Source organism: Theropithecus gelada, chromosome 5 (assembly GCF_003255815.1).
Source record: "Theropithecus gelada isolate Dixy chromosome 5, Tgel_1.0, whole genome shotgun sequence".
Classification (NCBI taxonomy): Eukaryota; Metazoa; Chordata; class Mammalia; order Primates; family Cercopithecidae; genus Theropithecus; species Theropithecus gelada.
In genome coordinates this window covers 16,855,864-16,882,058 of record NC_037672.1, presented here as the reverse complement: position 1 = coordinate 16,882,058, position 26,195 = coordinate 16,855,864, and the positions used below count along the sequence as shown (strand labels likewise).

The following is a 26,195-nucleotide window of genomic DNA, read 5'->3' as shown; positions in this document are numbered from 1 at the left end:
AAATAAGATCCTTTTTAAATAAGCAAATATTGAGGGTATTTGTTACCATCACACCCGCCTTATGAGAGATCTCAAAAGAACCATTAAATGTAGAAAGGAAAAATCATTACTAGCCAACAAAGGAACACTTAAGTACACAGACAAGTGACACTGTAAAGCAACCACACAAACAAGTCAGCATAATAACCGACAACAGAACAACAGGGTCAAATCCACACATATCAATACTGATATTGAATGTAAATAGGTAAAATGCACCATTTAAAAAGCAGAGAGTAGCAAACTGGATAAAAAAGCAAGACCCAATGGTATGCCGTCTTCAAGAGACCCACCTCACACACAGTGGCACCCATAGGCTGAAAATAAAAGGATGGAGGAAAATCTACCAAACAAATGGAAATGAGAAAAAAGCCAGGGTTGTAATCCTAATGTCAGACAAAACAGACCTTAAACCAACAACGATCAAAAATGGCAAAGAAGAGCATTAAATAAGGGTAAAGGGTTCAAATCAACAAGAAGACCTAACTATTCTAGATATACTTGCACCCAGCAGAGGAGCAACCAGATTCATAAAGCAAATTCTTAGAGACCTACGAAGATATTTACGCTCCCACACGATAAAAATGGGAAAGTTCAGCACTCACCTGAGGGTATTAGATCATCAAGGGAGAAAATTAACAAGATATTCAGGACCTGAATTCAGCATTGGACCAAATGGATCTGATAGACCTCTACAGGACTCTCCATCCCAAAACAAGAGTATACATACTTCTCATCACCACATGGCACATGGCACATCACATACTTTAAAACTGACTGCACAATCGGACTTAAAACAATCCTCAGCAAATGCAAAAAATGAAAATCATACTAAAAAAAATGAAAATCATACTAAAAACTCAGACCACAGCTCAATAAAAATGTAAATTAAAACTTTTAAAAAATCACTCAAAATTATGCAATTACATGAAAATAAAACAATGTGCTCCTGAATAGCTTTTGGATAAATAATGAAATTAAAGCAAAAATCAACAAGTTCTGTGAAACTATTGAGAACAAAAATACAACACACCAGAATCTCTGGGGCACAAGTAAGACAGTGTTAAGAGTGAAATTTATAGCACTAAATGCCCACATCAAAAAGTTAGAAAGATCTCAAATTAATAGCCTAATATCACAAGTAAAAGAACTAGAGAAGCAAGGGCAAACTAACCCCAAAGTTAGCAGAAAACAAGAAATAACCAAATTCTGAACTTAACTGATGGAGATTGAGACAAGAAAAATCATTCAGAAGATCAGCGAATTCAGGAGTTGTTTTTTGAAAAAATTAATAAGATAGATCACTAGCTAGATAATACAGAAGAGAGAAGACCTAAATAAGCACAATTAGAAAAGACAAATGATGTTACCACTGACTCCATGGAAATACAAATAACCATCAGAGATGACTACAAACATCCCTATTCATACAAACTAGAAAACCTAGAAAAGATGGATAAATTTCCACCCCCCACAACTGAACCAGGAAGAAATAGATTCCCTGAAGAGACCAATAATGAGCTCCTAAATTGAATCAGTAGAATACCCTACCAACCTAAAGCAGCTCAGGACCAGATAGAATCACAGCCGAATTCTACCAGATACACAAACAAGAGCTGGTACCATTGCTACTGAAACTTCCAAAAAATATAGGAAGAGTATCTCCTCCCCAACTCATTGTATGAGGCCAGCATCATCCTGATACCAAAACTTGGCAGAGACACAACAATAAGAGAACTCCAAGATGATATCCTTGATGAACATAGATGCAAAAATCCTCAACAAAATACTTGGAGACTGAATCCAGCGGCACATCAAAAAGCTAATACACCACTATCAGGTAGGCTTTATCCCTGGGATGCAAGATCAGTTCAATGTATGCAAGTCAATAAATTTGATTCATCATACAAACAGAACTAAAGACAAAAACCACGTGATTATCTCAGCAGATACAGAAAAGGCTTTCGATTTATTGATTCAGTTTCCCTTCGTGTTAAAAATTTTCAATAAACTAGGTATTGAAGGAACACACCTCAAAATAATAAGAGCCACATATGACAAACCCACAGCCAACATCATACTGAATGAGCAAAAGCTGGAAGCATTACCCTTGAAAACTGACACATGACAAGAATATCCTCTCTCACCACTTCTGTTCAACATAATGTTGGAAGTGCTGGCCAGAGTAGTCAGACAAGAGACAGAAATAAAGCACATCCAAATATGAAAAGAGGAAGTCAAACTATACCTGTCTATAGATGACGTGATTCTATATCTAGAAAACCCAATAGTCTCAGCCCAGAAGCTCCTGCAGCAGATAAACAACTTCGACAAAATTTCAGGATACAAAAGCAATATACAAATATTACTCTCATTGCTATACACCAACAACAGCGAGCCGAGAGCCAAATCAGGAACTCAGTCTCATTCACAGTTGCCACAAAAAGAATAAAACACCTAGGAATACAGCTAACCAGGGAGATGAAACATCTCTACAGTGAGAATTACAAAACACTACTCAGATAAGTCAGAGATGACACAAACAAAAGGGAAAACCTTCCTTGCTCATGAATAGGAAGAATCAATATCATTAAAATGACCATTTTCCCCAAAGCAATTTACAGATTCACTGCTATTTCTATCAAACTGTCAATAACATTCTTCACAGAACTAGAAACTACTATTTGTAAATTTGTATTGAACCAAAAAAGAGCCTGAATAGCCAAGGCAATCCTAAGCAAAAAGAACAAAGCTAGAGGCATCACATTACCTGACTTCAAACTATACCACAGGACTACAGTAACCAAGACAACATGGTACTGATACAGAACTAGACATACAGACCAATTGGATGGAATAGAGAGCACAGAAATAAGGCCATATACCTACAACTGTCTTATCTTCAACAAAGCTAACAAAAACAAGTAATGGGGAAAGGACTTCCTTTTCAATAAATGGTACTGGGATAACTGGCTAGCCATGTGCAGAAAATTGAAACTAGACCCCCACCTTATACTTTATACAAAAATTAACTCAAGATGAATTAAAGACTTAAATGTAAAACCCAAAACTATAAAAAGCCTTGAAGACAACCTAGGCAGTACCATTTAGGACACAGGCATGGCAAAGATTTCATGACAAAGATGCCAAAAGCAATTGCAGTGAAAGCAAAAATTGGCAAATGGGAACTAATTAAAGAGCTTCTGCACAGCAAAAGAAACTATCAACAGAGTAAAGAGACAACCTGCAGAATGGGAGAAAATATTTGCAAACTATGCATCTGACAAAGGTTTAATTTCCAGCATCTATAAGGAACTTAAATTTACAAGAAAAAAAAATTCCATTAAAAAGTGGGCAAAGGACATGAACAGACACTTTTCAAAAGAAGGTGTGCATGCAGCCAACAAGTGTATGAAAACAAGCTCAATATCACTGATTATTGGATAAATACAAATCAAACCACAGTGAGATAATATCTCACACCAGTCAGAATGGCTGTTACTAAAAAGTAAAAATATACCATGCTGGCAAGGTTGTGGAGAAAACAGAACACTTACACACTTGGTGGGAGGATAAATTAGTTCAACCATTGTGGAAAGCATTATGGGCAGTTCCTCAAAGAGCTGAAAGCAGAACTACCATTCAAACCAGCAATCCCATTACTGGGTGTATGCCCAAACGAATATGAACTGTTGTATTGTAAAAGACACATGCACGCATATGTTCATTGCTGCACTATTCACAATAGTAAAGACATGGAATCAACCTAAATACCCATCACTGGTAGATTGGATAAAGAAAATTTGGGGTGTGTGTATGTATACGTATATATACACACACACATATATGTATGTATACATACTCATAGATATACACATATATGTATATACATATGTATGTATACATATATACGCATATATGCATATATACACACACACCCCATGGAATACTGTGCAGCCATGAAAAAGAACAAGCTCATGTCCTTTGCAGGGACGTAAATGGAGCTGGAGGCCATCATCCTTAGCAAACTAACACAGGAACAGAAAATCAAATACCACATATTCTACCATATAAATGATGAGAACACATGGATTCAAAGAGGGGAGCAACAGACACTGGGACCTGCTTGAGGATGGAGGGTGTAAGGAGCAAGAGGATCAGAAAAAATAACTATTAGGTATTAGACTTATTACCCAGGTGATGAAATAGTCTACACCAAACCCCTGTGACATCAGTTTGCCTATATAACAAACTTGCACATGTACCCCTGAACCTAAAATAAAAGTAATAAGAAAAGCCTGGATGACTCTAGCCTGTCATCCAGGCTAGAGTGCAGGAGCGTGATCATGGCTTAGCTCACTGCAGCCTCAGCCTCCTGGGCTCAGGTGATCCTTGCACTTCAGCCTCCTGAGTGTCTGGGACTACAGGTGCATGCCACCACTCCAAGCTAATTTTTTTTTAATATATATATAGAGAGATGAGATTTCGCCATGTTTCCCGGACTCAAGCACTCTGCCCACCTCAGCCTCCCAAAGTACTGGGATTACAGTCGTGAGCCACCATGTCTGGCTAAAGGAAATCTGAAAGTAGAATATTTAAAATATACTGAAACTCAGTAATCAGAGAACTGCAAATTAAAATGGGAATAATTTTGTATTCATGAGTTGGACAAATATGAAGTTTGATGATAACTTTTGGTGACCATTTCAGGACAGTAGGAACTCAAATATTGTTGGTAAGATTGTTAAGATGATTCAGCCATACAATGCAATATTTATTGTAGTAAAGTTTAAAATATTCATACTCTAGGGTCAAGTAATCCTACTTAAAAGATTTCTACTCAGTAGAAACTACCAGTTGGACTGGATAAGCCATTTATGGAAGGTTCCAATACAGCAATGTTTGTAATAACAATAACAACAAAAAAAGTTACCTAGCTTTCAGTAGGGAAATGGGTAACTATGTACTTATATAAATGAACTCCATAGTATGATCAATCTTAAAGAACTATGAATTTTGGTCTTTGGAAGGGTTAAGTTATCTAAATCAGTGGTCCCTAACCTTTTTGGCAGCAGGGACCAGTTTCACGAAAGACAGGTTTTCCATGGACAGGGACATGGTTTTGGGATGAAACTGTTCCACCTGAGATCATTAGGCATTAGATTCTCATAAGGAGTACACAATCCAGAATACTTCACAAGTGCAGTTGACAATAGGGCTCGTATTCCTGTGAGAATCTGATCTAACAGGAGGCACAGCTCAGGAGGTCATGCTTGCTTGCCCGCTGCTCACCTCCTGCTGTGTAGTCCCTTTCCTAACAGGCCACAGACTGGTACTGGTCCATGGTCCTGGGGGTTGAGGACTCATGCTCTGAATCAACCTTTCTTCTAAAAATGAAAAGTGCTGGATTTTTTAAAAGTTTCAAATGGCTAAGAATTAAAAAGACAGTGGAGAATACGCAAGCTAATTTTAGAGGTAAGTAGAAAATGAGAGGTAAAAAGCTGCTTAAGCTTGAAGTCTTTGTTAGTACCACATATTTGTGTTTTCATGGCTGTTTAAACAAGAGGATCACAATTCTAGGGCCATAGCCTGTCCAAATAGTTCTATGGGAGATCGTCTTTACATTAACCTGTGACATCAAAGAATTATGCTTTAGGATAAACGCAGGTAGATGTAAATCATCTTGCCTTTCCCCAGTCCCAGAAGCTTGCCTTGGTGATGATCAGAGCAGGAAAAGAAAAGTAAAGGTAGAAAATATCAAATATTGAACTTGCCACAGACCAGCCCTCTAGTAGATGTGTACCCTGAGTCAATCAAGGAACTTCAAGTCATGAAATTAATTTGAAGCAGGGATGAGTTTCCTATTAGTGTTGTAATGAATACCACAAGTTTAGTGGCGCATGACAAATTTAGTATCTTACAGTTCTGGAGGTCAGAGATCTAAAATGGGTCTCACTGGGCTATTATCAAGCTGTAGGCAGGGACATGTTCCTTTATGGAAAGGTCCAGGTCAGAATCAATTTTCTTGCATTTCCCAACTTTTGCAGGCTGCTAGCATTCCATGGCATGAAGTCTTCTTTTATTTCCAAAGCCAGCAGTGCTGGTTGATTCTTTCTCACAATTTCATCTCTCTTTTTCTGACTCCTCTGCTTCCTCCTTCCCAATATAAGGACCCTTGGGATTATGTTGAATCCACCAGGATAATCTTATTTTAAGGTCAGCTGATAAACAACCTTAATTCCATCTGCAGCCAACCTGTTTCCCCCTTGCCATGTATCTTAGTTTGCTCAAGAGTACTGGGTGCTAGAACTCTCTGGGGGAGAGCACTTCCATTCTAGGCCTTAGAAAATTTTATCTTTTGAGGGCAAAAGCCAGTAAGTACTGAATTAATTGCATGAAGAAACAAGGCAAGATGAGCAAGAGGCATCAGACTGCAGAAACAGACTCACTCAAGAAAAAGTATTGAAATGATTGGATACCAATTTAATTTTTAATACTGATTTTAAAATATTTCATATTTAAAGAAATAAATTATAGACCTAGATATCTGTAAGGTATGGAGAGCTATTAAAAAGTTTTTAAGTTTTGAAAAAACAGAATAAAGCTTGTATAAATTGTTGAAATTAACAAGTCAGAGGATGAACGTCTACCTCTGTGCATGAGGGAGTAACAGAGTTTGGACTTACCTTCTCCTGTAGACAGCTGGGAAACTGGACCACATATGCACAGACAGTGGAAAACAGGGAGCACAAAACTGGTCCCTGAGAATAAGGAAACTAATGATTTAGGCCATATGATCATGCCAGCTTTTTTGCTTGTAGGTAATTTGCAGATTATAGCACAGACAGGGTTGGCCTAAAAAGAGCCCAGTGGGCTTGCTGACTTAAGAAGGCAGAGATCTGCCTTTAGTGTATTGTGAGTGGCTGGAATTTATGAGGTCATTGTACCAGAACGGAGAGAGCTGCAGAGAGAAAGAGCTCAAGAAATCAGCATGCAGTGGTGCCCTTGAATCTGGCTGAAAACCAGTTCGTGTGTATAGGGTGACATCCATAAAACCTGACAAATAACACCTTTGGGAAAGCAGTTTCTGGGACATATAATGCAAACAATTTTCAGAACTTATACAGGACTGGCAATCATTATTCAAGTTCCCACCACCCAAAGTGAAAGCAGTCATCGTAGCCAAGAAAGCTAAACTTTTGGATTTTTTCTTTTTGAGACAAGGTCTCGCTCTATTGTACAGACTAGTGTGCAGTGATGTGATCATAGCTCACTTCAGACTCCCAACTCCTGGCTCAAGCATTCCTCCACTTCAGCCACCCAATTGGCTAAGACTATAGGTGTGTGCCACCACTCTGGGCTAAGTTTTTAGATGTTTTTGTAGAGAAGGGGTCTTGCTTTGTTGGCCATGCTGGTCTCAAACTCTTGGTCTCGAGCAATCTTCTTAACCTCAGCCTCTCAAGGTCTTGGTATTATAGGCATGAGCCACTGTGCCCAGCCCTTTAAAAACCTTCCTTGAAAACCTCAAAATGAACTTTAAGTAACTTACCTTCCTGAGTAAACATAGTCTGACTCCCTTTAAAAATGGGGAACCCTGCACTCACAATATAAAGTTCACAATGTCTGGCATTCAAGCAAAAGTACTAGATATGCAAAAAAGCAGAAAAATACAATTCATAATTGGGGGAAATACCATCAGTAGAAATAGAACCAGAAATAATAGATGATAGAAATTGCAAAGAAGTATATTAAAACTGCTATTAAGGTTTGCTAAGTTATGTTCAAGGACTAAAAAGATAATATGAACATAATAAGAGGGAAATGGAGGATTTAGGGTGGAAACAAATGGTTTGCTGCATCAAATAGATACCAATACAGAAACAAAAAAAAATCAGTCCTCTCACACCATCCACAAAATGTAATCAAAATGGGCCACAGACCTAAATGTAAAATTTAAATCTCGATAACTTTTAGGAGAAAGCCTTTGCATCCTTGGGGTAAAGAAAATGATCGTTAGAGCAGAAAAACCACTGTAAAGAAAATACTATGCAGCCATAAAAAAGGATGAGTTTGTGTCCTTTGTAGGGACATGGATGCAGCTGGAAACCATCATTCTTAGCAAACTATCACAAGAACAGAAAACCAAACCGCATGTTCTCATTCATAGGTGGGAACTGAACAATGAGATCACTTGGACTCGGGGAAGGGGAACATCACACACCGGGGCCTATCATGGGGAGGGGGAATGGGGGAGGGATTGCATTGGGAGTTATACCTGATGTAAATGACGAGTTGATGGGTGCTGACGAGTTGATGGGTGCAGCACAGCAACATGGCACAAGTATACATATGTAACAAACCTGCACGTTATGCACATGTACCCTAGAACTTAAAGTATAATAATAATAAAAAATAAAAAAAATAAAAAAATAAAATAAAAAAGAAAAACTGGGTAAATTATCAAAATTAACAACTTTTGTTCTTTGGGAAACACCATTAAGAAAACAAAAATGCAAATGATAGACTAGGAGAAATATTCACAACATATATTATTAGACAAAGGAATTGTATCCAGAATATATTTAAAAACAAAATAGGAAAGGCTCTTATAATGCTGTGATAAAATGTCTGACAACCCAATTAAAAATTTTGCATATGATTTGAACAGAGGTATCTGAAGTAAGCCTGTGAAAAGATGGTCAATAGGGAAATACATATTAAAACCACATGGAGACATGAGGATATTAGAATGTTTTCTACAAATCACTCCATTTATTCATTTATTTATTTATTTATTTATTTATTTATAGAAAGCAAAAGAAAAACACAGCTAACCAAGTGGTGATTGGGATGTGAATCAGCCATGGTAACTTTCATACATGGATGGCAGATGGCAGGAATGTAAAATGATATAATAATTTTGAAAACAGTTTAGTTTCTTAAAAAACTAAACATAATCCTACTATATAACCCTGCAATTGCACTGTTAATTATTTGCACAAGAAAAATGAAAACATATATCCACCAACTTCTGAATAGATTAAAAATTGTAGTATATCTGATATAATGCAATATACTGAGAAATAAACTAGTGATAACCAGTAACAAATAAAGCTCAAAATTACTCTATTGAGTGAAAAAGACCAGCCCCCCCAAAAGAGAGTCTGTTCTGTAAGATTCGATTCCCATGAAAGTCTAGAAAATAGAAACTAATCTGCCATAGAAATCAAAATAATTCTGCAGATTTAGTGAACTCAATAAATAATCAAAATAATTCTGCAGAGTTAGTGAGCTCAACCAGGAAAACCATGCCAAGACACATAATCATCGAACTGCTGAAAATCAGTGATAAAAAGAAAATCTTAAAAGCAGTCAGAGAAAAAGGCACATTATGATGTACAGAGGTTCGAACAGGGGAAAGAAAGATTGTAAACTTGCCGGCAACTATGCAAACCACTGGACACTTAAAGCACATCTTCAGTGTGCCAAAAAAAAAAAAAAAACTGTCATCCTACAACTTTATACCCAAAACAACATTTTAAAAAAAATTGAGACAAATGATTTTGTCTTTTAAGAAAAACGGTAGCTAGTAGAACATCTTTAAGTATAGGTTTACAAACACACACAAAAAGTGACATTGTGAGTAAATTTAAAAGACTTTCTAATGTTTTAATGTATTTAAAATGTTTTTAAGTAAGTTATATATAATGAGATTTTATTCTTGCATACTCTGTATTGATTCTTACATACTAAGTAGTACTATAATGTTTTAAAGTAGATGTTGAAAAGCTAAAGTGAATTTTGTGGGCAAGCCCTAAAAAATCTAGAAGAGGTATAGCTATTAAGTTTATGGTGGCAACAAAATGGAATACCTCAAACTTCTCATTTAACTTAAAATAATGTTGTAGAGTGGAGAATAGGGAGGGATATATAACAGAGGAAATAAATAGCAAATAAGATGGTAGATATAAACCCAACGATTTTAGTACATTCAATTTTAATGGTCTAAACACTGTCCTCAAAAAACAGATATTTTCAGACTGGATAAAAATGCAAGATTCAACTCTGTTGTCCACAAGAAACTCAATTTGAATATAAAGACATAGGTTAAAAGTTAAAGAATTGGAAAAAAAATACGTAATGAAAATGCTGCTAATTAGTAAGAAAGCTGGTGTAGCTGATATAACAGTAGACACAATAGAATTCAGAACAAGGACAAGGAGGAGCATTTTATAATGATGATACCAATTCACAGAGGGGACATAAAAATATGCAATATAAATGTACCCAATAACAGAGTATCAAAATACATGAAGGAAAATTGGCAGAAAATGAGAAAGGCCAGAAAATCATGAGAGATAAAAGACCCAAAGAACATTATCAATCAGCTAAATCCTAATTAACATTTATAGTACATTCCTCCCAATAAGTATAGACACATTCTTTTCTGTGTTACATGGAATATTCACCAGTGTAGATCATATGCTATCCATAAATTCAGTTTCAGGAAATTTGGAATGACTGTAATGTTACAGTCATTTTTACATGTAATCTTACATGTTTTACAACCTCAAAGAATCTTGTACATTTCAATAATAGGCTAGGCCCAGTGGCTCATGTCTAATCCAAGCACTTTGGGAGGCTGAGATGGGTGGATCACCTGAGGTCAGGAGTTTGAGACCAGCCTGGCCAACATACATACATACATGCATACTAAAAATACAAAAACAGCTGGGCGTGATGGCATGTGCCTTTAATCCCAGCTACTCAGGAGGCTGAGGCAGGAGAATTCGCATGTACCCAGGAGGTGGACGTTGCAGTGAGCCGAGATCGCGCCACTGCACTCCAGCCTGGGTGATGGAACGAGATTCTGTCTCAAAAAACAAAAAAAAGAATTCAGCAAAGAGAAAGATTTCTGAACAATACCTAAATATTTGAAATTAAGCAACACATTTATATCCTATGGGTAAAATAAGGCATCACAAGGGAAATTATAAACAATTTGAGATAAATGAAAATAAAGAGACAGTATATCACAGTTTATGGGATAGCGCTAATGTAGTGAATAGAGGGGGAATTTATAGCTTTAAATGATTTTATTGGAAAAGAACAAAGGTCTCAAATCAATGATCTAGGCTTCCACCTTAAAAACTTAGAAAAATAAGTTTGAGTGAAAACAAAAAATAATTAGAAAGAAGGATATAAAGAGGAAAGGGCGGAAATGAAAAACATAGAAAATGAGTGATCAAGAAAGAAAATAATTGAAATCAAAAGTTGATCTTTTGTAAAAAGATCAATAAAATTACTCAATTTTTAGTCAAGTAATCAGTGAAAAAGGAGAGAAGATACCTAAACTGGTATCAGGAATGAAAGAGGGACATGACTACAGATTCTTCAGATGTTAAAAAGGTATTAAAAGAATTTTTTGAGCAACTTTTTGCCAATAAGTGCTGTAATTTATACAAATTACCAAAACTGAAATAATAAGAAATTGATAGCCTGAATAGTTTTTTTAGTTTTAAAAACTGGGCTTATGATTAAAATTTCACCACAAAGAGAGCTCCAAGTCTGGTTAATAATTAATAAATATTACAGTACACAAACTCAAAAAATGGTGAAGGTTGGATCATTTCCCAGTTTTCTTTATGAGGCCGGCATTACTCTTACCAAAACCAAGTAAAGCCATTACAGGAGAAAAGATGCTTTGGAAAGGGCTTTGGGATGTTCCAGGTGATTACTCAGAAGGTCACAAGGGTACCATTTGAGTTGATGGAAATAATTTCTGTCTTGGTTGTGTTCTTGGCAAAATGAAAGTATGGATTTTCAAAAAGTTACTGAACTTTATTTTTAAAATGGATACCTTGTATTATATGAAAATTATACCTCAATAAAGTTGACTTTTTTTAAACAAAAAGATGTATTTGTCAGCAGTTTGAACCATAAGAATTTCATGAAGTGGAATTTATAGTAGAAGAAATTAATTAAAATGCAGTAAAGAAAGCCAAAGAGACATAAAATGCAGAAGAGAGTTAGTGGCATGAAGACTATAATGAGACCAACTAATACACTTTTGATCAGTCTTAGGAACTGTGTTATCAGCAACAGATGCTCACAAGTGCAGTAATATTTTTGAAGCAAGTTGATGACAGAAAAATAGAGTATCTTCTACTATAAAATAGAATAACCCTTCTATAGAAGGATTTGGGCTTAATCTGTCTGAGTCTCTACCCGGTGTGATAGCTTGCTCAGGCAGTAGGTAGTTCATTCACTTTTTTACCAGGAAATTTCTGCTCATGGGAACTAGTACTGTCATTTCACAAAAGATTTTATTTCATTACATATTTACCAAGTATCATGATAGCTACCTTACTTTGTGAAATCTGAGATATTATTAGTTGTAGGATGCATCAGTAGTTCATGTTTTATTAAATGAAAACCTGTAGCTAGTTTTTTACTATGACAGTAGATTTTAAGATGAGTCTTGATTTTGGAGATGTTAATGTTTTTCAAAAGCATCTTATAACTTATAAAATATTTCTGTAGAAGTATTAATAATGTTTTATAATTTAGGAATACCACTGAGAAAATCTACTTTTTCTTTGATTTATAGGGTCTGTCATGCTGTGTTTAGTTTTTTCCTCCCAAATCCACACATGGCTTACATTAGTTCCTTTTCTTAGCTTCTCAATTATTTTGCCATCAGGATTGTATTTTTTTTTCTTTGGATGTCTGTCGTTGATTGTTGCTTAAAATTAAATATGTTACTTCAAAGTCAAAAATTGTAAAATCTTAAAACTAGTATGTCCAGAAAGTGTATTTGTGAGAAATTAATAAATTAGGGTTTTGTTAACTTGACAAGATTTTCAGTAATTTTTTTTACCTAAAATTTAGGGCAATCTATAGCAATGACCAAATTGTTGTGTTTTCATTTTTACAAGTAGGTTTAAATTGTATACATCATATATTTAACAGAAAGATTTCTCCCTATTGACACTCATATACTCATTCTTGTAATTGATGTTAAAGATGCTATTTTTTTGTATTTACTTTTTTAACACAAATGTAAACAATTATAATACATGGTCTTCTAATTATTCTTCCCCTCTCTGCAAGATTATTACATACAAAATCTGCCCATAATATTTTACCCAGGAATATTTCTAAATGATAAAGTTGTTTAGTTGTTTTAGTAGTGAATATTTGCATTTTGATATCTTAATTTCTTTACAGTCATGTAATTTCTGGTAGTCATTGTGTGACTGTTATATTGTATATTGCCTAGTTCAGCTTAATGCAGCTAGAGGAAAATACTTCTGATATGTTAAATTAATTTGCTGATTGATACAGAGTTTATGACTTTAAATTGTAAAACATAACTTTTCTAGTAGTTAATATACTTTTCTCTCTTTAAAAACACAGGTTTTGAGAGTATTTTAGAAGGGCTTTATGGACCACGGCTACGAAGAGACCTCAGTTTATTTGAAGGTAATTTTTGAAATTTTATTTAAAAATTGTCATTTCCTATTCTATTTTAAAAATGAAAAATTGTTGTTCTATACTAACTTTATATTAAACATGAATTTATGATCCTATTTAATTAGAAAATATTTTAAAATTAATAAAGTAATCCAGATTTTTTATTACATATCATATTTTTTAAAAATTTTGTATACTAAATCAAAATAGAAAATAAAGCTTGTTTGGGGGTCAGTGATGTAATTTTTGTTGTTTTATAAATTCCATGCCCTAACTTATTCTTAAATAAGATTTTTTAAAAAGTTAATTAAATTAATTGAGTTAGGTAATTGCTTAATCAAATTATTAAACTTTAATTGAATTATTTGATTCAATTTAAGTAAATGTTCAATTGAATAATTGCCTTCTAAAAAGCTATCACCCAAATTTTCACTTTTGTTTGTTCTTTTAATATTTTTCTTAGTGAAACACTTGTGAATATTGGGAAGGAAGAAACAATGGCTAAGTGAACTAATATACATTGACTTCCTTTTATTTGTTTTTGTTAGGACATCTCTTTCTAATATCTGAAGAGCTAGAGTTGTAAAACATTTTTTAAATGAGGAATTTATAGAAAATATTGAGTAGGGCCCGGCGCGGTGGCTCAAGCCTGTAATCCGAGCACTTTGGGAGGCCGAGACAGGCGGATCACCAGGTCAGGAGATGGAGACCATCCTGGCTAACAGGGTGAAACCCCGTCTCTACTAAAAAAATACAAAAAAACTAGCTGGGCGTGGTGGTGGGCGCCTGTAGTCCCAGCTACTCGGGAGGCTGAGGCAGGAGAATGGCGTAAACCCGGGAGGCGGAGCTTGCAGTGAGCTGAGATCCGGCCACTGCATTCCAGCCTGGGTGACAGAGTGAGACTCCGTCTCAAAAAAAAAAAAAAAAGAAAATATTGAATAGAAGTCAGGAGATTAATTTTTTTCTAGTCACTTAAACCTGTAAGGTCAACATATATATAAACTTGGCTCTTCACTGGCATAGTTTTCAAAAATAAGTAGAGCCTTTGTTGTTATTGTTCAAAGGAGAAGTGTCCTTGGTAGTGATATTGTAGTAATGATGCTAATATTTAATCAATTAAAAATTTTTTTAACTTAATGTGAATACATTTCTTACTAGGCATGACCTGCTTTGATTTTCTTTCTAACTATCATATCCAAGGGATATTACTAAGCAGTAACTTACAAGATTTTCTTAATTTCTTAATATAAATTTTAAATATTAAGTACAATTTATTATTTTAGGATTAGATTGTGTTTCCAAAGTGTTACATCCTGCTTGTAAATTTTTTTGTATAATTACCATCATATTTTATACAATTTAGGCCGAAGAGCAAGTTTACTATCAGATTGAAAGTAATTTATTTTTAATGATAAAATCTAATGCTTTTAAAGTATGGTTGGGAAAAAGGATTTTTTGTGTATATGCAATTTTGAGCTCCTGTGTATTACTAGTACACCCATTCTGGAAAAGTTTTATCAATAAATATTCAAAGCTTAAAAAAAAACATAACTACACTGTATTTTTAGGTATCACAAGAAAATAATCAGATAAGTACGCAAAAGATGTATTCTATATAAGGCTGCTCATTATAGTTCATTTAAAGTTGTTTCCAGTTTTTTTTTCTATTACGTATTTAAAAAGGGGCTATTTAATATTTTATATTTATAATTGGGATACATGCAGGTATTAACAGTTTTGTTGAGTTTATTAATGATGTGGAAGAATTGTTAGACTCAAGAAAAGCAAGTGCAGTATATATATAATGTATATTGACTCATTCTATTTTTGTAAACAAAACAAAAACTGAAAAAGAAAGTATGTATGTTTTCATTGTAAATGGACTAGAAAGAAAAGACACCAACATGTTTGTCGTGGTTATATTTGAAGTATGGATTATGCATAGTTTTGGTTTCCTTTTATATATGTGGCTTTTTCCAAAATCAAAAATGTATTATATAATTTTTAAAATGTGAAAATTATGAAACTCTTAAAAAGCACACTTTGCATTTTTCTTACTGAAACTCTTACCAGTATTGGAAAGGGAGGTCTATGGCTGACTAAACTAAGATCGTTATCTATTTTTACCAACAATTAGTTTTTTCAGTGATTTTGATCATATTATATGTGTAATGCTAGTGTGGAATATCAGATGAACTTTATCCGATATTTTAATTTACAGAACCATAAAGGAAATAGAATTTTATTTGGGTTCTCATATGTGTAAACACTTTCTTTCACATATAACCTGTGTTTTCTTAAACTGTCCTTGGAATGAGAATGAGATCTTCCAAGAATATAGGAACATAGCATGTTTTCAGTCTTTCCCATGAGGTTTTCAAAGAACTTGTGGATTATCTTAAATGTATTGCAACAGCTTTAAGGCCTTTGAGGTTCTCAGACCTTGAAGACAAGGCATTAAACCTTGTATTCCTAGCAACTAGTCAGTGCTCAAAAGTGTCTTTATTGCCCATTGAAGCCCTCGGGCTCCTGGCTGCTGTTGGGCAATGTAGGTTACAGGTTTGCAGCTGTTATGTTCTATTGCTCATGATACAGGCAGCCTGGAACTCAGATTGCCACTCCAGGAAATACTACCTTGTGTATTCAGAGTTTTATATTTTACATTATACTGTTCGTTGTTTATTATAGCCTCCTCTTCCAAAGGCTGCAGCTGAGATACTCTTGGAAGCTTTTTGATCTGTGATGTAATTGCAATACCACATAAACAGGTTAGCTGTTTTATAGCTTGTTTGGAAATGTAGAGCACAAGGGGAGAACATTTTTGTAGATATATCTGAAATTTTGGAGTACAATTCATTTACAAAATGAGTAGTGTTGGTGTAGATTTTCTGCTTTGTTTTTTGAATGAGCAATTTCTGGATCTTGTATCTGGTCAGTTTTATGTGCTGTCGTTACCTTCCACCATACTATGGTACTTTCCATTCTACTGAGACACAAAGTATCACTAAGGATCCTTCTCTTTTTTGTATAAATACATGTTTTAAGTTAAGGAAGTGATAGTGGTGATGGTGGGAGTAGTTAGAAGTTTACTGCTCATCTTTATTAATGTCGAGCAGGGTAATTCAGTTTTGAATCACAAAGCTGAAAGTACATATGAAAGATAGCCCAACAAAATATTATCAGTCAGATGGAACGATAGCCATGCACAACATGACTTTAAGGGTGGAGACTCCAAAATGTACCCATTCCAGTGTTTTAATATTCTTTTGGCTTAAGAGAGCTTTTTTCCTGAAATCTCTTAATTTTAATCATTTCTTATTTTAACATAGTTTTACACTGAATTAAATATTTTTGTCTGAAATATTTAAACAATGCTAATTTTAGTTTAACCAGTTTTTCTACTGAGTTTACGAATGAACAAAGGAAAAATCTAAAGAATCAAGAATTTAACTCATGCTTGATGTTTCTTCAGCCATCCTTCAAGATAATTGAAGATAATTGTATATTCTTGTATATTATCCTAAGTTCTTTTTAGTTATAAAATTAAGTACATATTATATACATTTAAGTTAAATACACTTTTAGTTTGCAAACCTACTCTTTTCTCTTGAAAAATATATTCTAAAGTTCATCCTACTACCTTAAACATCAACTTTGGCACAGCGTTTTAAAGGTAAAGACTTCTTATCTTACATGCTCTTGTTTTGAGAGGTTTACATTTTAATTTTTGAATTTGATTCACAACCGCCTCCAGATTGAGTGGTTTTGAAAGAAACTTTTGAGTGCTGCTTATTTTTAATTTGTTAGAAACAAAATCTCCTTTAGTCTGTCTTGTGACTGTCCTTATGAAGAAAGCATAACTATTCTCTTTTTGGAGTGAGGTCTCTGAGGAAGTCACAAACTTCACACATTTGTGTACTTTTAGAAAAGTTCCCAGTACTCTATGCCTGTCTTGCTCCTCCATCTACCCTAACTGCACTTCTGCCATCATAGGACTGTTTAAGCAAAAATTACTCGTTTCCTGCCTTAATCTTTTATGTCTTACTGGTAGGCCAGTTTCTTTCATCTGGTTGGGGGAAGGGGTCATCTGATTTTATATACTTGGCTATGTTTATTTACAAAAATATGAATAGAATGTATGTCGCATGAACCTCAATGCATTATGGCTGTGGAAACTGATAAATGCTTACTGTTTTTTCTCTAGGTGTGGCAACATACCAAAGGCATTATTTGTATCAGAGATTTGCAAGTTACAGCCTGTGGGCTAAATCCAGCTTGTTGATTGTTTTTGAATGGCTTATGAACTAAAAGTGGTTCTTACATGGTTAAAAAAGTTAATATTTCATGAAAATTATATGAAGTTCAAGTTTAATTTTTCAATTAATGAAGTTTTATTGTACATAGTCTCACTCATTCTGTGACTATGGCTGCTTTTATACTATAATGATGGAATTAAGTAGTTGTGAAGAGACCGTATGGCTTGCAAAACCTAAAATATTTACTATTTGGCTGTTTATAGAAAAGGTTTGCTGACTCCTGACTTGTAACACTGAAATTTAATATGCTTGGCTTAATATCATTTTTTTACCTGTTAACACTATGGAGACAACAAAACTACTTTTTAATAACATTTGTTTGATGAAATATTTTCAATGCTTATTTTGTGTTAGATGCTGTGATTAGCAGTAAGGAATAAAAGGTGCGTAAGTAAAATCTCTTCTTAATAGGAACTCATGGCCTAGTATTTACTGAGAAGTTGATAGTTTTCTAATATGAATTGATGATTATTTATATTATATAATTAAAACCAGAGAATTTAATGCTATTTTATTATTAGTTACAAATTATATTAGCCCTTATCACATATGTATGTTTAAGTTGGTGCAAATGTAATCGTGATTTTTGCCATTACTTTTAACATTCGAAAGTAATGTCAATAAAAAGTAATGGCAAATGGCTGGGTGCAGTGGCTCACGCCTGTAATCTCAGCATTTTGGGAGGCCGAGGCAGGCAGATCACTTGAGGTCAGGAGCTTGAGACCAGCCTGGCCAACATGGTGAAACCCCATCTCTACTAAAAATACAAAAATTAGCCAGGCGTAATGGCGGATGCCTATAATCCCAGCTGCTCAGGAGGCTGAGGCAGGAGAATCGTTTGAACCTGGGACGCGGGCGGAGGTTGCAGTGAGCCGAGGTTGTGCCACTGCACTCCAGCCTGGGTGACAGAGTGGAACTCCGTCTCAAAAAAAAAAAAAAAAAGTAATGGCAAATGGCAAATAAATCTAAAGGCAGAAACTGCGATTACCTTTCCACCAACCTGGTATTTGATACATACTTATCTGAGGTAAAGACTTACCTGAGTATAGTCATCATAATGCTTGTAATACAAAGACTGGAGAAACAGGCTAAATATTCAGTAATAAGATTTGGCTAAATAAATTGTAGTGCATCTTTTTGATGAACTATACTTAACCAAAAATTACTTTGAGTATGGGAAATATTTGTGGTAAATAAGCATAAAGGTATAATATTATTTTAATTTTTTAAACTAAAATATTTTAGAGCAATTTTAAATTTACAGAAAAAAATTGAGTAGAAAGTACAGAGTTTCCATGTACTCTCTTTCCTCTGCCTTCAGGTCCCTGTATATTAGCACATTTTGTTGAACCAATTGATACATTATTATTAACAAAATTCCACAGTTTACATTAGGGTCACTCTTTGTGTGTTGTGCAGTTTTATGGGTTTTGCCTAATGCACAGTGCTGTTAATCCATCATTATAGTATCAGACACAGTGCATATTGCTGCCAAAAAACGTCTCCTAAACTCTAGCTAGTCATACCTCCCACTTCCCCAAACCTGTGGCAAACGCTAATCAGATTCTTATGGTCTCTAAAGTTTTCTTTTTTAGAATGTCATATAGTTGGAATCATACAGTATGTAGCTTCTGAAGATTTGCTTCTTTCACTTAGAAATGTGCATTTAAGGGTCCTCTATTACTTTTCATGTCTATTTATTGCTAAATAATACTGCCTTGTATAGATGTACCCACAGTTTGCTTATTCATTCACCTATTGAAACACATCTTGCTCACTTTCAAGATTTGCCTATTAGGAATAAGGCTTCTGTAAACACTCACAGGCAAATTTTTTTGTGGACAAAATGTTTCAACTCATTTGGATAAATATTTAGGAGTGACATTGATAGACTATGTTTAGTTTTGTAAGAAACTGTAAGGGTATCTTCAATGGTAACTGTACCATTTTGCATTCCCACCCACAATGAATGAAAGTCCCTATTGCTCCACATCCTCACCAATATTTGATGTCAGTGTTTTGGATTTTAACCATTCTAACAGGTATATAGTGGTATTTCATTGCCTTAATTTGCAGTTTCCTAATGACATGATATTCAGCATCTTTTCATATGCTTAGTTCCCACTACGTATCTTCTTGGGTGATGTATCTATTCAGACAGAGTTTGATATTTGGACAATGATGGATTCATAGAGTAAGTGAAGAAATATTTCCCTTGCTGCTGTTGTTAGAGACAGATTGTATGGAAATCATCTGGGTTGGTGGTTTCTGTTTCAGAAGGTTTTTAATTATTAATTTCTTTAATAGATATAGGGCTGTTGAGGTTATCTATCTTACCTTGTGTGAGATTTGGTAGTTTGTGTCGTCTGAGGAATTGGTCCATTTTATTTAAAGTTGTCAAGTTTGTAAGCATGATGTTGTTCATAATACTCATTTATTATCCTTATAATGTCCATAGGATCAATGTGATGGCCAGTCTTTCATTTCCAATATTAAAACTTTGTGTTTTCTCTTTTTTTCTTGATTGGCTAGCCAGACTTGGCTGGAGGTTTATTTATTTTACTGACTTTTTTCCCCAATGAACCAGCTGATCCTAGTTTTTTAAGTGGCATAAAATATAAACTAGAAGAATCTATAGCAAGATGTTAATCATTGTCTATGGATGATGGGATTATGAATAACTTTTCTCCTTTGTACTTTTCAATATAATTAATACGTAATTTCATAATGAAAAATTAGTTTTTAGTTGTATCGCCTGCTGATCAGTATCTTTCCCTCAGACCAACACAATTATAACCAGTGTTTCATGATCTTCATGAAAAATCTAGCTCAGTATTCTTCTTTTTCATTTTTCACTGAACTTTGTCTTTGGAAACACTAAATTTACAGCCTATGGATAAAGGGACCAAAAAGCATTAAAACACTCAAAAATTATTTATTAATAGGTTATTTAGAAGAAAATAAAAATAACATCTGTTGAGGTGTTTTACACATGCTTTAATTTTTACTACAACTTTAACATGCAATAATTATTCTCTTTTTCAAACAAAGAATCTAAAACTCAAGAGAAATTAACTTGCCTGACTGAGGCTACATGAGTATGTGGAAAAGCCACAAAAAGTTCAGTACTAGGGTTCTCCTATTTCAAAATCTGGATTAGATAAAATGATTCAAGGCAGATTTTAACTATAAGAGTATATATCCATGGTGGAAAGGTTGATCTTTGTCATTCATTAACTATTAGTTTTCATTATGACATCACCTTTTACTAATGAAGCTATTTCTATGAGATATATAATTTAACCTTTTTTGAGTTTATGCATTACAGTTTCAAAAAGAGAAATAACATCTTTTAGAGATGAATATCTTATTCATTGTTTGAGATATTAAAATGAATGTTTTATTTCAGCATTTATTTAGTTTTTAATGACATGAAAGATAACCTGGGGAGAGTGAAAATCTGGCCTAGATTTGATTTTTCAAAAGCTATTTTCACATATAGAAAAATTTATCCCACCAAACATCATTTGTCTGGCTTAAAATAAAAAGTTAATATAGAAAGAGTGATTAAATATTTGTAAGTAAAGCTGTACATTTTGAACTCAGAAAAATTTAATGGTCTTTATATTCAATTGATTATTGATTGCCATTTATTTGACTGTGTAAGCATTTGTTATAATTTACATTTTCTTGAAGAATTCCTAAAATATCTAAAATAAGTGACAATCTCAGCATGCCTTGATACTATCTTAAAACTGGCAATTATCTTAATCTAAAATTGTTGGCCCTTGAGCCAGGATGTTTATCACTGAAACTTTATGAAACCTTATAGCTGTTTTTTAAAAATACCCCTTCCTGAAGCCTACAAGCTGTTTTCCAAAAATTAATGAGACACTGATTTTTTTTTAAAAAAAAAAGGCAGTAAGATTTCCTTGACCTATCAAAATTATGTTATGCTTGGCATGTGAATCATGTTTTTGGCACAGCAGTTCCAAAACAACTCCAGAATCTTTTACATGCTTATGGATGATCTGGTTCAGCTGGACTCCAGGCAGTGAGTGGGGAATAACGTTTTCACATGAGTGTTAGGTCCCAAGTTCCTCTTATGTTGTATGGTGATTCTGTCCTAGTGAGAGGGTAAAAATTTGAAACCTACGTAAGCCTACATAGCTACAGTTCTATAGGAGCTGGGTTTTTAATTATATAGAATGTTGAAACTTTTTGATTTGTCAGATTTTACAGAAAGTGACCAGTTTTCTTAATGAAAATTTAAGTAAAATCTTTCTGTAAACTGACCTTATTAAATATACCTACAATGATATAGGATTTAAAAATAATGACTGGTAATTCTATCTTGTTTATAACTGGTTTTTGTATGGTGCTTCATAGTTTATAAAGTATTTTTACAGTTTTTCATTTAATCCATAAGTTAGGTGATGTGATCCTTATTCACATATGAGGTAATTAAAACAACTTTGTGGCTTGAAAAGCTTAAACTAGTAAGTGGGATTCCACCCCACATTTTCAGAAACTTCAAATCTAGTTATCTTTCCATTACCCTACACTGCATCTTAGTTCCCATTCGCTGCTCTAAGTTTATGTAGATATTAGTAATATATTTGTGTACTACTGCAGCAGTTAAAGGGAGTTGTTACTATATTCTTTATATTCCAACATATTATCTTTTCTGATCAATGTTTCGGGGTTGATTTGGGGGAGTCCTAGCTACTGATCCCAACTAGTATTTATTCATTAACATTCCAAAAAAGAAAAACTTTATTTTCTGTGCATTTTAGCAGAGACAAGTATTCAACTTCATTATATATTTCAAAAGTATGAAAATTGCGGCAATAGACCAGTGTTTTTCAAATTAGTTGCATTATAGCTCCCTTAGATGGTAATGATTTTGTGTTTGAGATTCTGCATATGAATTTATTTGGGAATAGCAATTGGGGAGAGTTTCTGCTGCAAGGGTTAAGTTTTAAAATCATGTCTATGCCAAATATATTTAGGATGACAATGTTATTATGCCTTCATAAAATTCAGTAGGAACCATTTTTGTTTTCCAGAAATTCTCTAATATATTACAACAGTTGGAATGTAAGGAGTATTCTTCTGGGAAAAAAAAATTCATGTTTTATATTAAATAATACACTTATTTGTTTACCTGATTTTTACTCTTAATTCTTGTAACAAAGCCTTTAAACAAGATAATAAAAAACCGTTCTGACTTTGAACTATAGACTTTTACTTGTTTTCTTGGGCATCATTCCATTTTCTGAAATCTGTGGGCTTTTCTGGTGCTTTCTTCTATTTCTCTATTTTATGTTGTCTTTCATGGTGTGCAAAGTTTATTTCCTCCAGATATCTCCCCCTTTGTTCTGATTTCTTTCATAGCAAAAATAAAATTAAAGCACAATGATAAGTTGACTCTTTCAGAAAGTTAGATGACATTTAAAACCCTATTGTTGGAAAATTGTTAATTTATAACCAGCTCATTGTTCTTGCTATTTTGTCCCATAATAGTGCAGATTACTCTCCTTACAGCCTTCTCTGTTTTTATTTCTAGATGTCATGAGTTTAATTTTAAAGTTAGTTCTTCTCCCCTTACTGTTAGTTTTTTAAAAATTATTATGTGAGCCATTGCTGTGGAGAGTGGTAATTTTATTTGTTTTAATAAAGTTAGTATATTTAATGAATTTTTTCCCTCTTTTAAAGACTGTGAACCAGAAGAGCTGACTGACTGGTCTATGGATGAAAAATGTTCATTTTGTAACCTACAGAGAGAAGCAGTCAGTGTAAGTTTTAGTGCTATGAAATTATCTTTAAACTAATGCACAATTGTAACACAGTTTTTTTTTTAAATCTCAATTTGTTTTGAAAATTTGTGACTCACAGTGGAAGTTTAAATATTTGATTTTGGTAAATGAAAATAATATTTTAAAGTCTTATGTTAGAAATCTAACATTTAGCTTAACTTGCAGGTGAAAATCCTAGAAAACTCTTCTTTTTTTACTTATTTATTTCACATTTTTTTCTTACTGTTCCCTGACTCATGAAGTTTAGTTCAGGTCTATTTTGTGTTTAGGTATAGAGGGATGAGCTTGAAGGCTTACTTTGGTCTGAGACCACCCTACAATCTGATGTCTTAGAAATTAATAGTAGGGGAATAATGTGCTACTTTTAGCCTTTCACTTGCTCTTGAAGTCTTTTGGATATCATAATTATCTCCTGTGTAAATGATGACATATGTAAGTGTCTACTGTATACAGGGCATAAACTGTGCAGCCAGCATCTTCTTGTGTGGTGGGAAATCCTGATTTCTTTTCTACCGTTGTGAGAAGGGCTGAGAAGAAATGAAAACTTGAGAACTTGTACCAATTCTGGTCAGATTAGTGGGTAAACACAACTGCTTTGTTGTTAAAACTCTCTGATAGGATTACATTACTGGCATGCCAATACAGTGAATTTATTCACCAGTATGTTTTATATGTTCTTTTTTTTTTTTTTTTTGGCTATAGTTTTGCTAAGGAATAAGGTTATTTTGACTCTCTATCAGAGCTATTTCTTTTTTCCTGACTCTTATTCTGAAATTTGTGTTCCCTCTCTCTAATTTGATACAATTTAAAGGGCAGATCAAACGAGCATTTAGAGCATTAATTTTTTGTCTTTTTTAATGGAATTCCATGTTTGAATTAAAAAATGATTCTGGATGTTGTTGTTTTCTTACACTTTTAGGATTGTATACCATCTCTTGATTCTTCACAGTCAACACCAACAGAGGAGCTATCATCTCAGGGCCAGTCCAACACTGATAAGATTGAATGCCAAGCAGAAAATTACCTAAATGCACTCTTTCGAAAGAAAGGTAATATTGGTATGCTTTGTCATTTAAAATTTCCAATAGAGATATAAAATGTTTGAATTTTTTTACACCAAAGTTTTTTTATATGTCAACCTCTCTACTTCACTCTTTATTATTTCTTTCTTTATTCTTAATTTTTATATTTTTAGGGACAGTAGGAGTCTCAATCATTCTAGTACTAGTCTTGTATTAGGCATTCCTCTTCAGCATTCTATTTTCAAATATCTCTCTGACTTTATCACACATTTTCCTCATCTACTATAGGCACCTTTAAAAATTTTTCCTTATGCTTCTGGTCTTTCTTATTGTATTGCTGTCTTGAACACTTCAAAATTTGTTTGATGTTCAATAAGTTATATGATATTATATTGCAAAGCTATACCTAATAATGTAATAGTTAAATCACTTATCAGTTTGGTTGGAGTGTATTTGCTGACTTACTATTTCAATATTTATTTGGTAACTTGAATTTGCTTAGTAGACATTAAAAAAAAATCAGTGTTCTTTTTTATTTCTTGTCTCTCCAAACTACTCAAACCAAAGAGCTTTTGTTTTACTTGTTCCCTTACTTTACACACATATATCAAGCAGAAGTAGTTTTTATATTTTAGTTACTTGGGAGAATTAGAGAAATGTAGAACCTTTCATGTTTTGTTCTTGGCTGTTCCCACAGTAATAGAGTGTCTTATTTTTACCACCTGGACATTTGGAGTAAGTTATGGTGCATGTTTAGGTTGGGGGATTATCCTCTCTCTCAACTTTGAGATTAAGAAAATATTACCATATTGTCGTCATCTACTTGTTGACCCTATTTTACTCCTCTTTGGAATGAGATATCACCAGATATTTTTCCACTAAATTGATAACTTTCATGTTTAAATCAATAATGTTTAAAATAGTACTTGCCTGTGGCACAAGAGTCTTTTGTTTAGTCTTAAGTGTTCTTTTATATGTTGAAATATGGAAATCCTCTTATTAAAAGAGTCATTAATATAATTTAAAGGCCTAAAATTAAGAACTATAATTTTTAAGAGCAAAAGACTGAAAATCTTTTCCTTTGTGTTACTGTTGAGAAATTCGCATTATCTTTAAAAATCAATTTTTTTTTCAGAATTTTTAGTACAGTGTTAAAAATGTTATACAGCCAGGTGCAATGGCACATAACTGTAGTCCCAGCTAATAGGTGGGCTGAGGTGGGAGAATTGCTTCAGCCCAGTTGTTCAAGGCCAGACTGGGCAACAAGACCTCATCTCTTTAAAACAATAATTTTACATGCTTTCTTTAAGGATTTTATAACATTAATTTAGAAAATTTTATTCTGTTAGTATTCACTTACAGGAAGAATTATGTTATCAGACTTGTATCACTAAGAGAACTGGAAGAAATATACACATTTACACACATGCACACAGTAAGTTTCATTTACCTTGGAACTCATTACTCAGTCTCTTTTTCCTTTGAGTCATTTGTAATGGTAATAACTAGAATTATCAATAATA

The 26,195-nt window shown here is 33.7% G+C and overlaps 1 protein-coding gene across 2 annotated transcripts in view; it reads left to right on the top strand.

The window, feature by feature from the left end:
- LCORL (ligand dependent nuclear receptor corepressor like) overlaps positions 1 to 26,195 on the top strand; it is a 175,618-nt gene that overhangs the window by 37,023 nt on the left and 112,400 nt on the right. For both annotated transcript variants that reach the window (XM_025385625.1, XM_025385624.1), the window contains exons 2-4: positions 13,459 to 13,524; positions 23,550 to 23,629; positions 24,570 to 24,699. In XM_025385625.1, the coding sequence (XP_025241410.1) occupies positions 13,459 to 13,524; positions 23,550 to 23,629; positions 24,570 to 24,699 (276 nt within the window). The remainder of the gene's footprint in view (positions 1 to 13,458; positions 13,525 to 23,549; positions 23,630 to 24,569; positions 24,700 to 26,195) is intronic.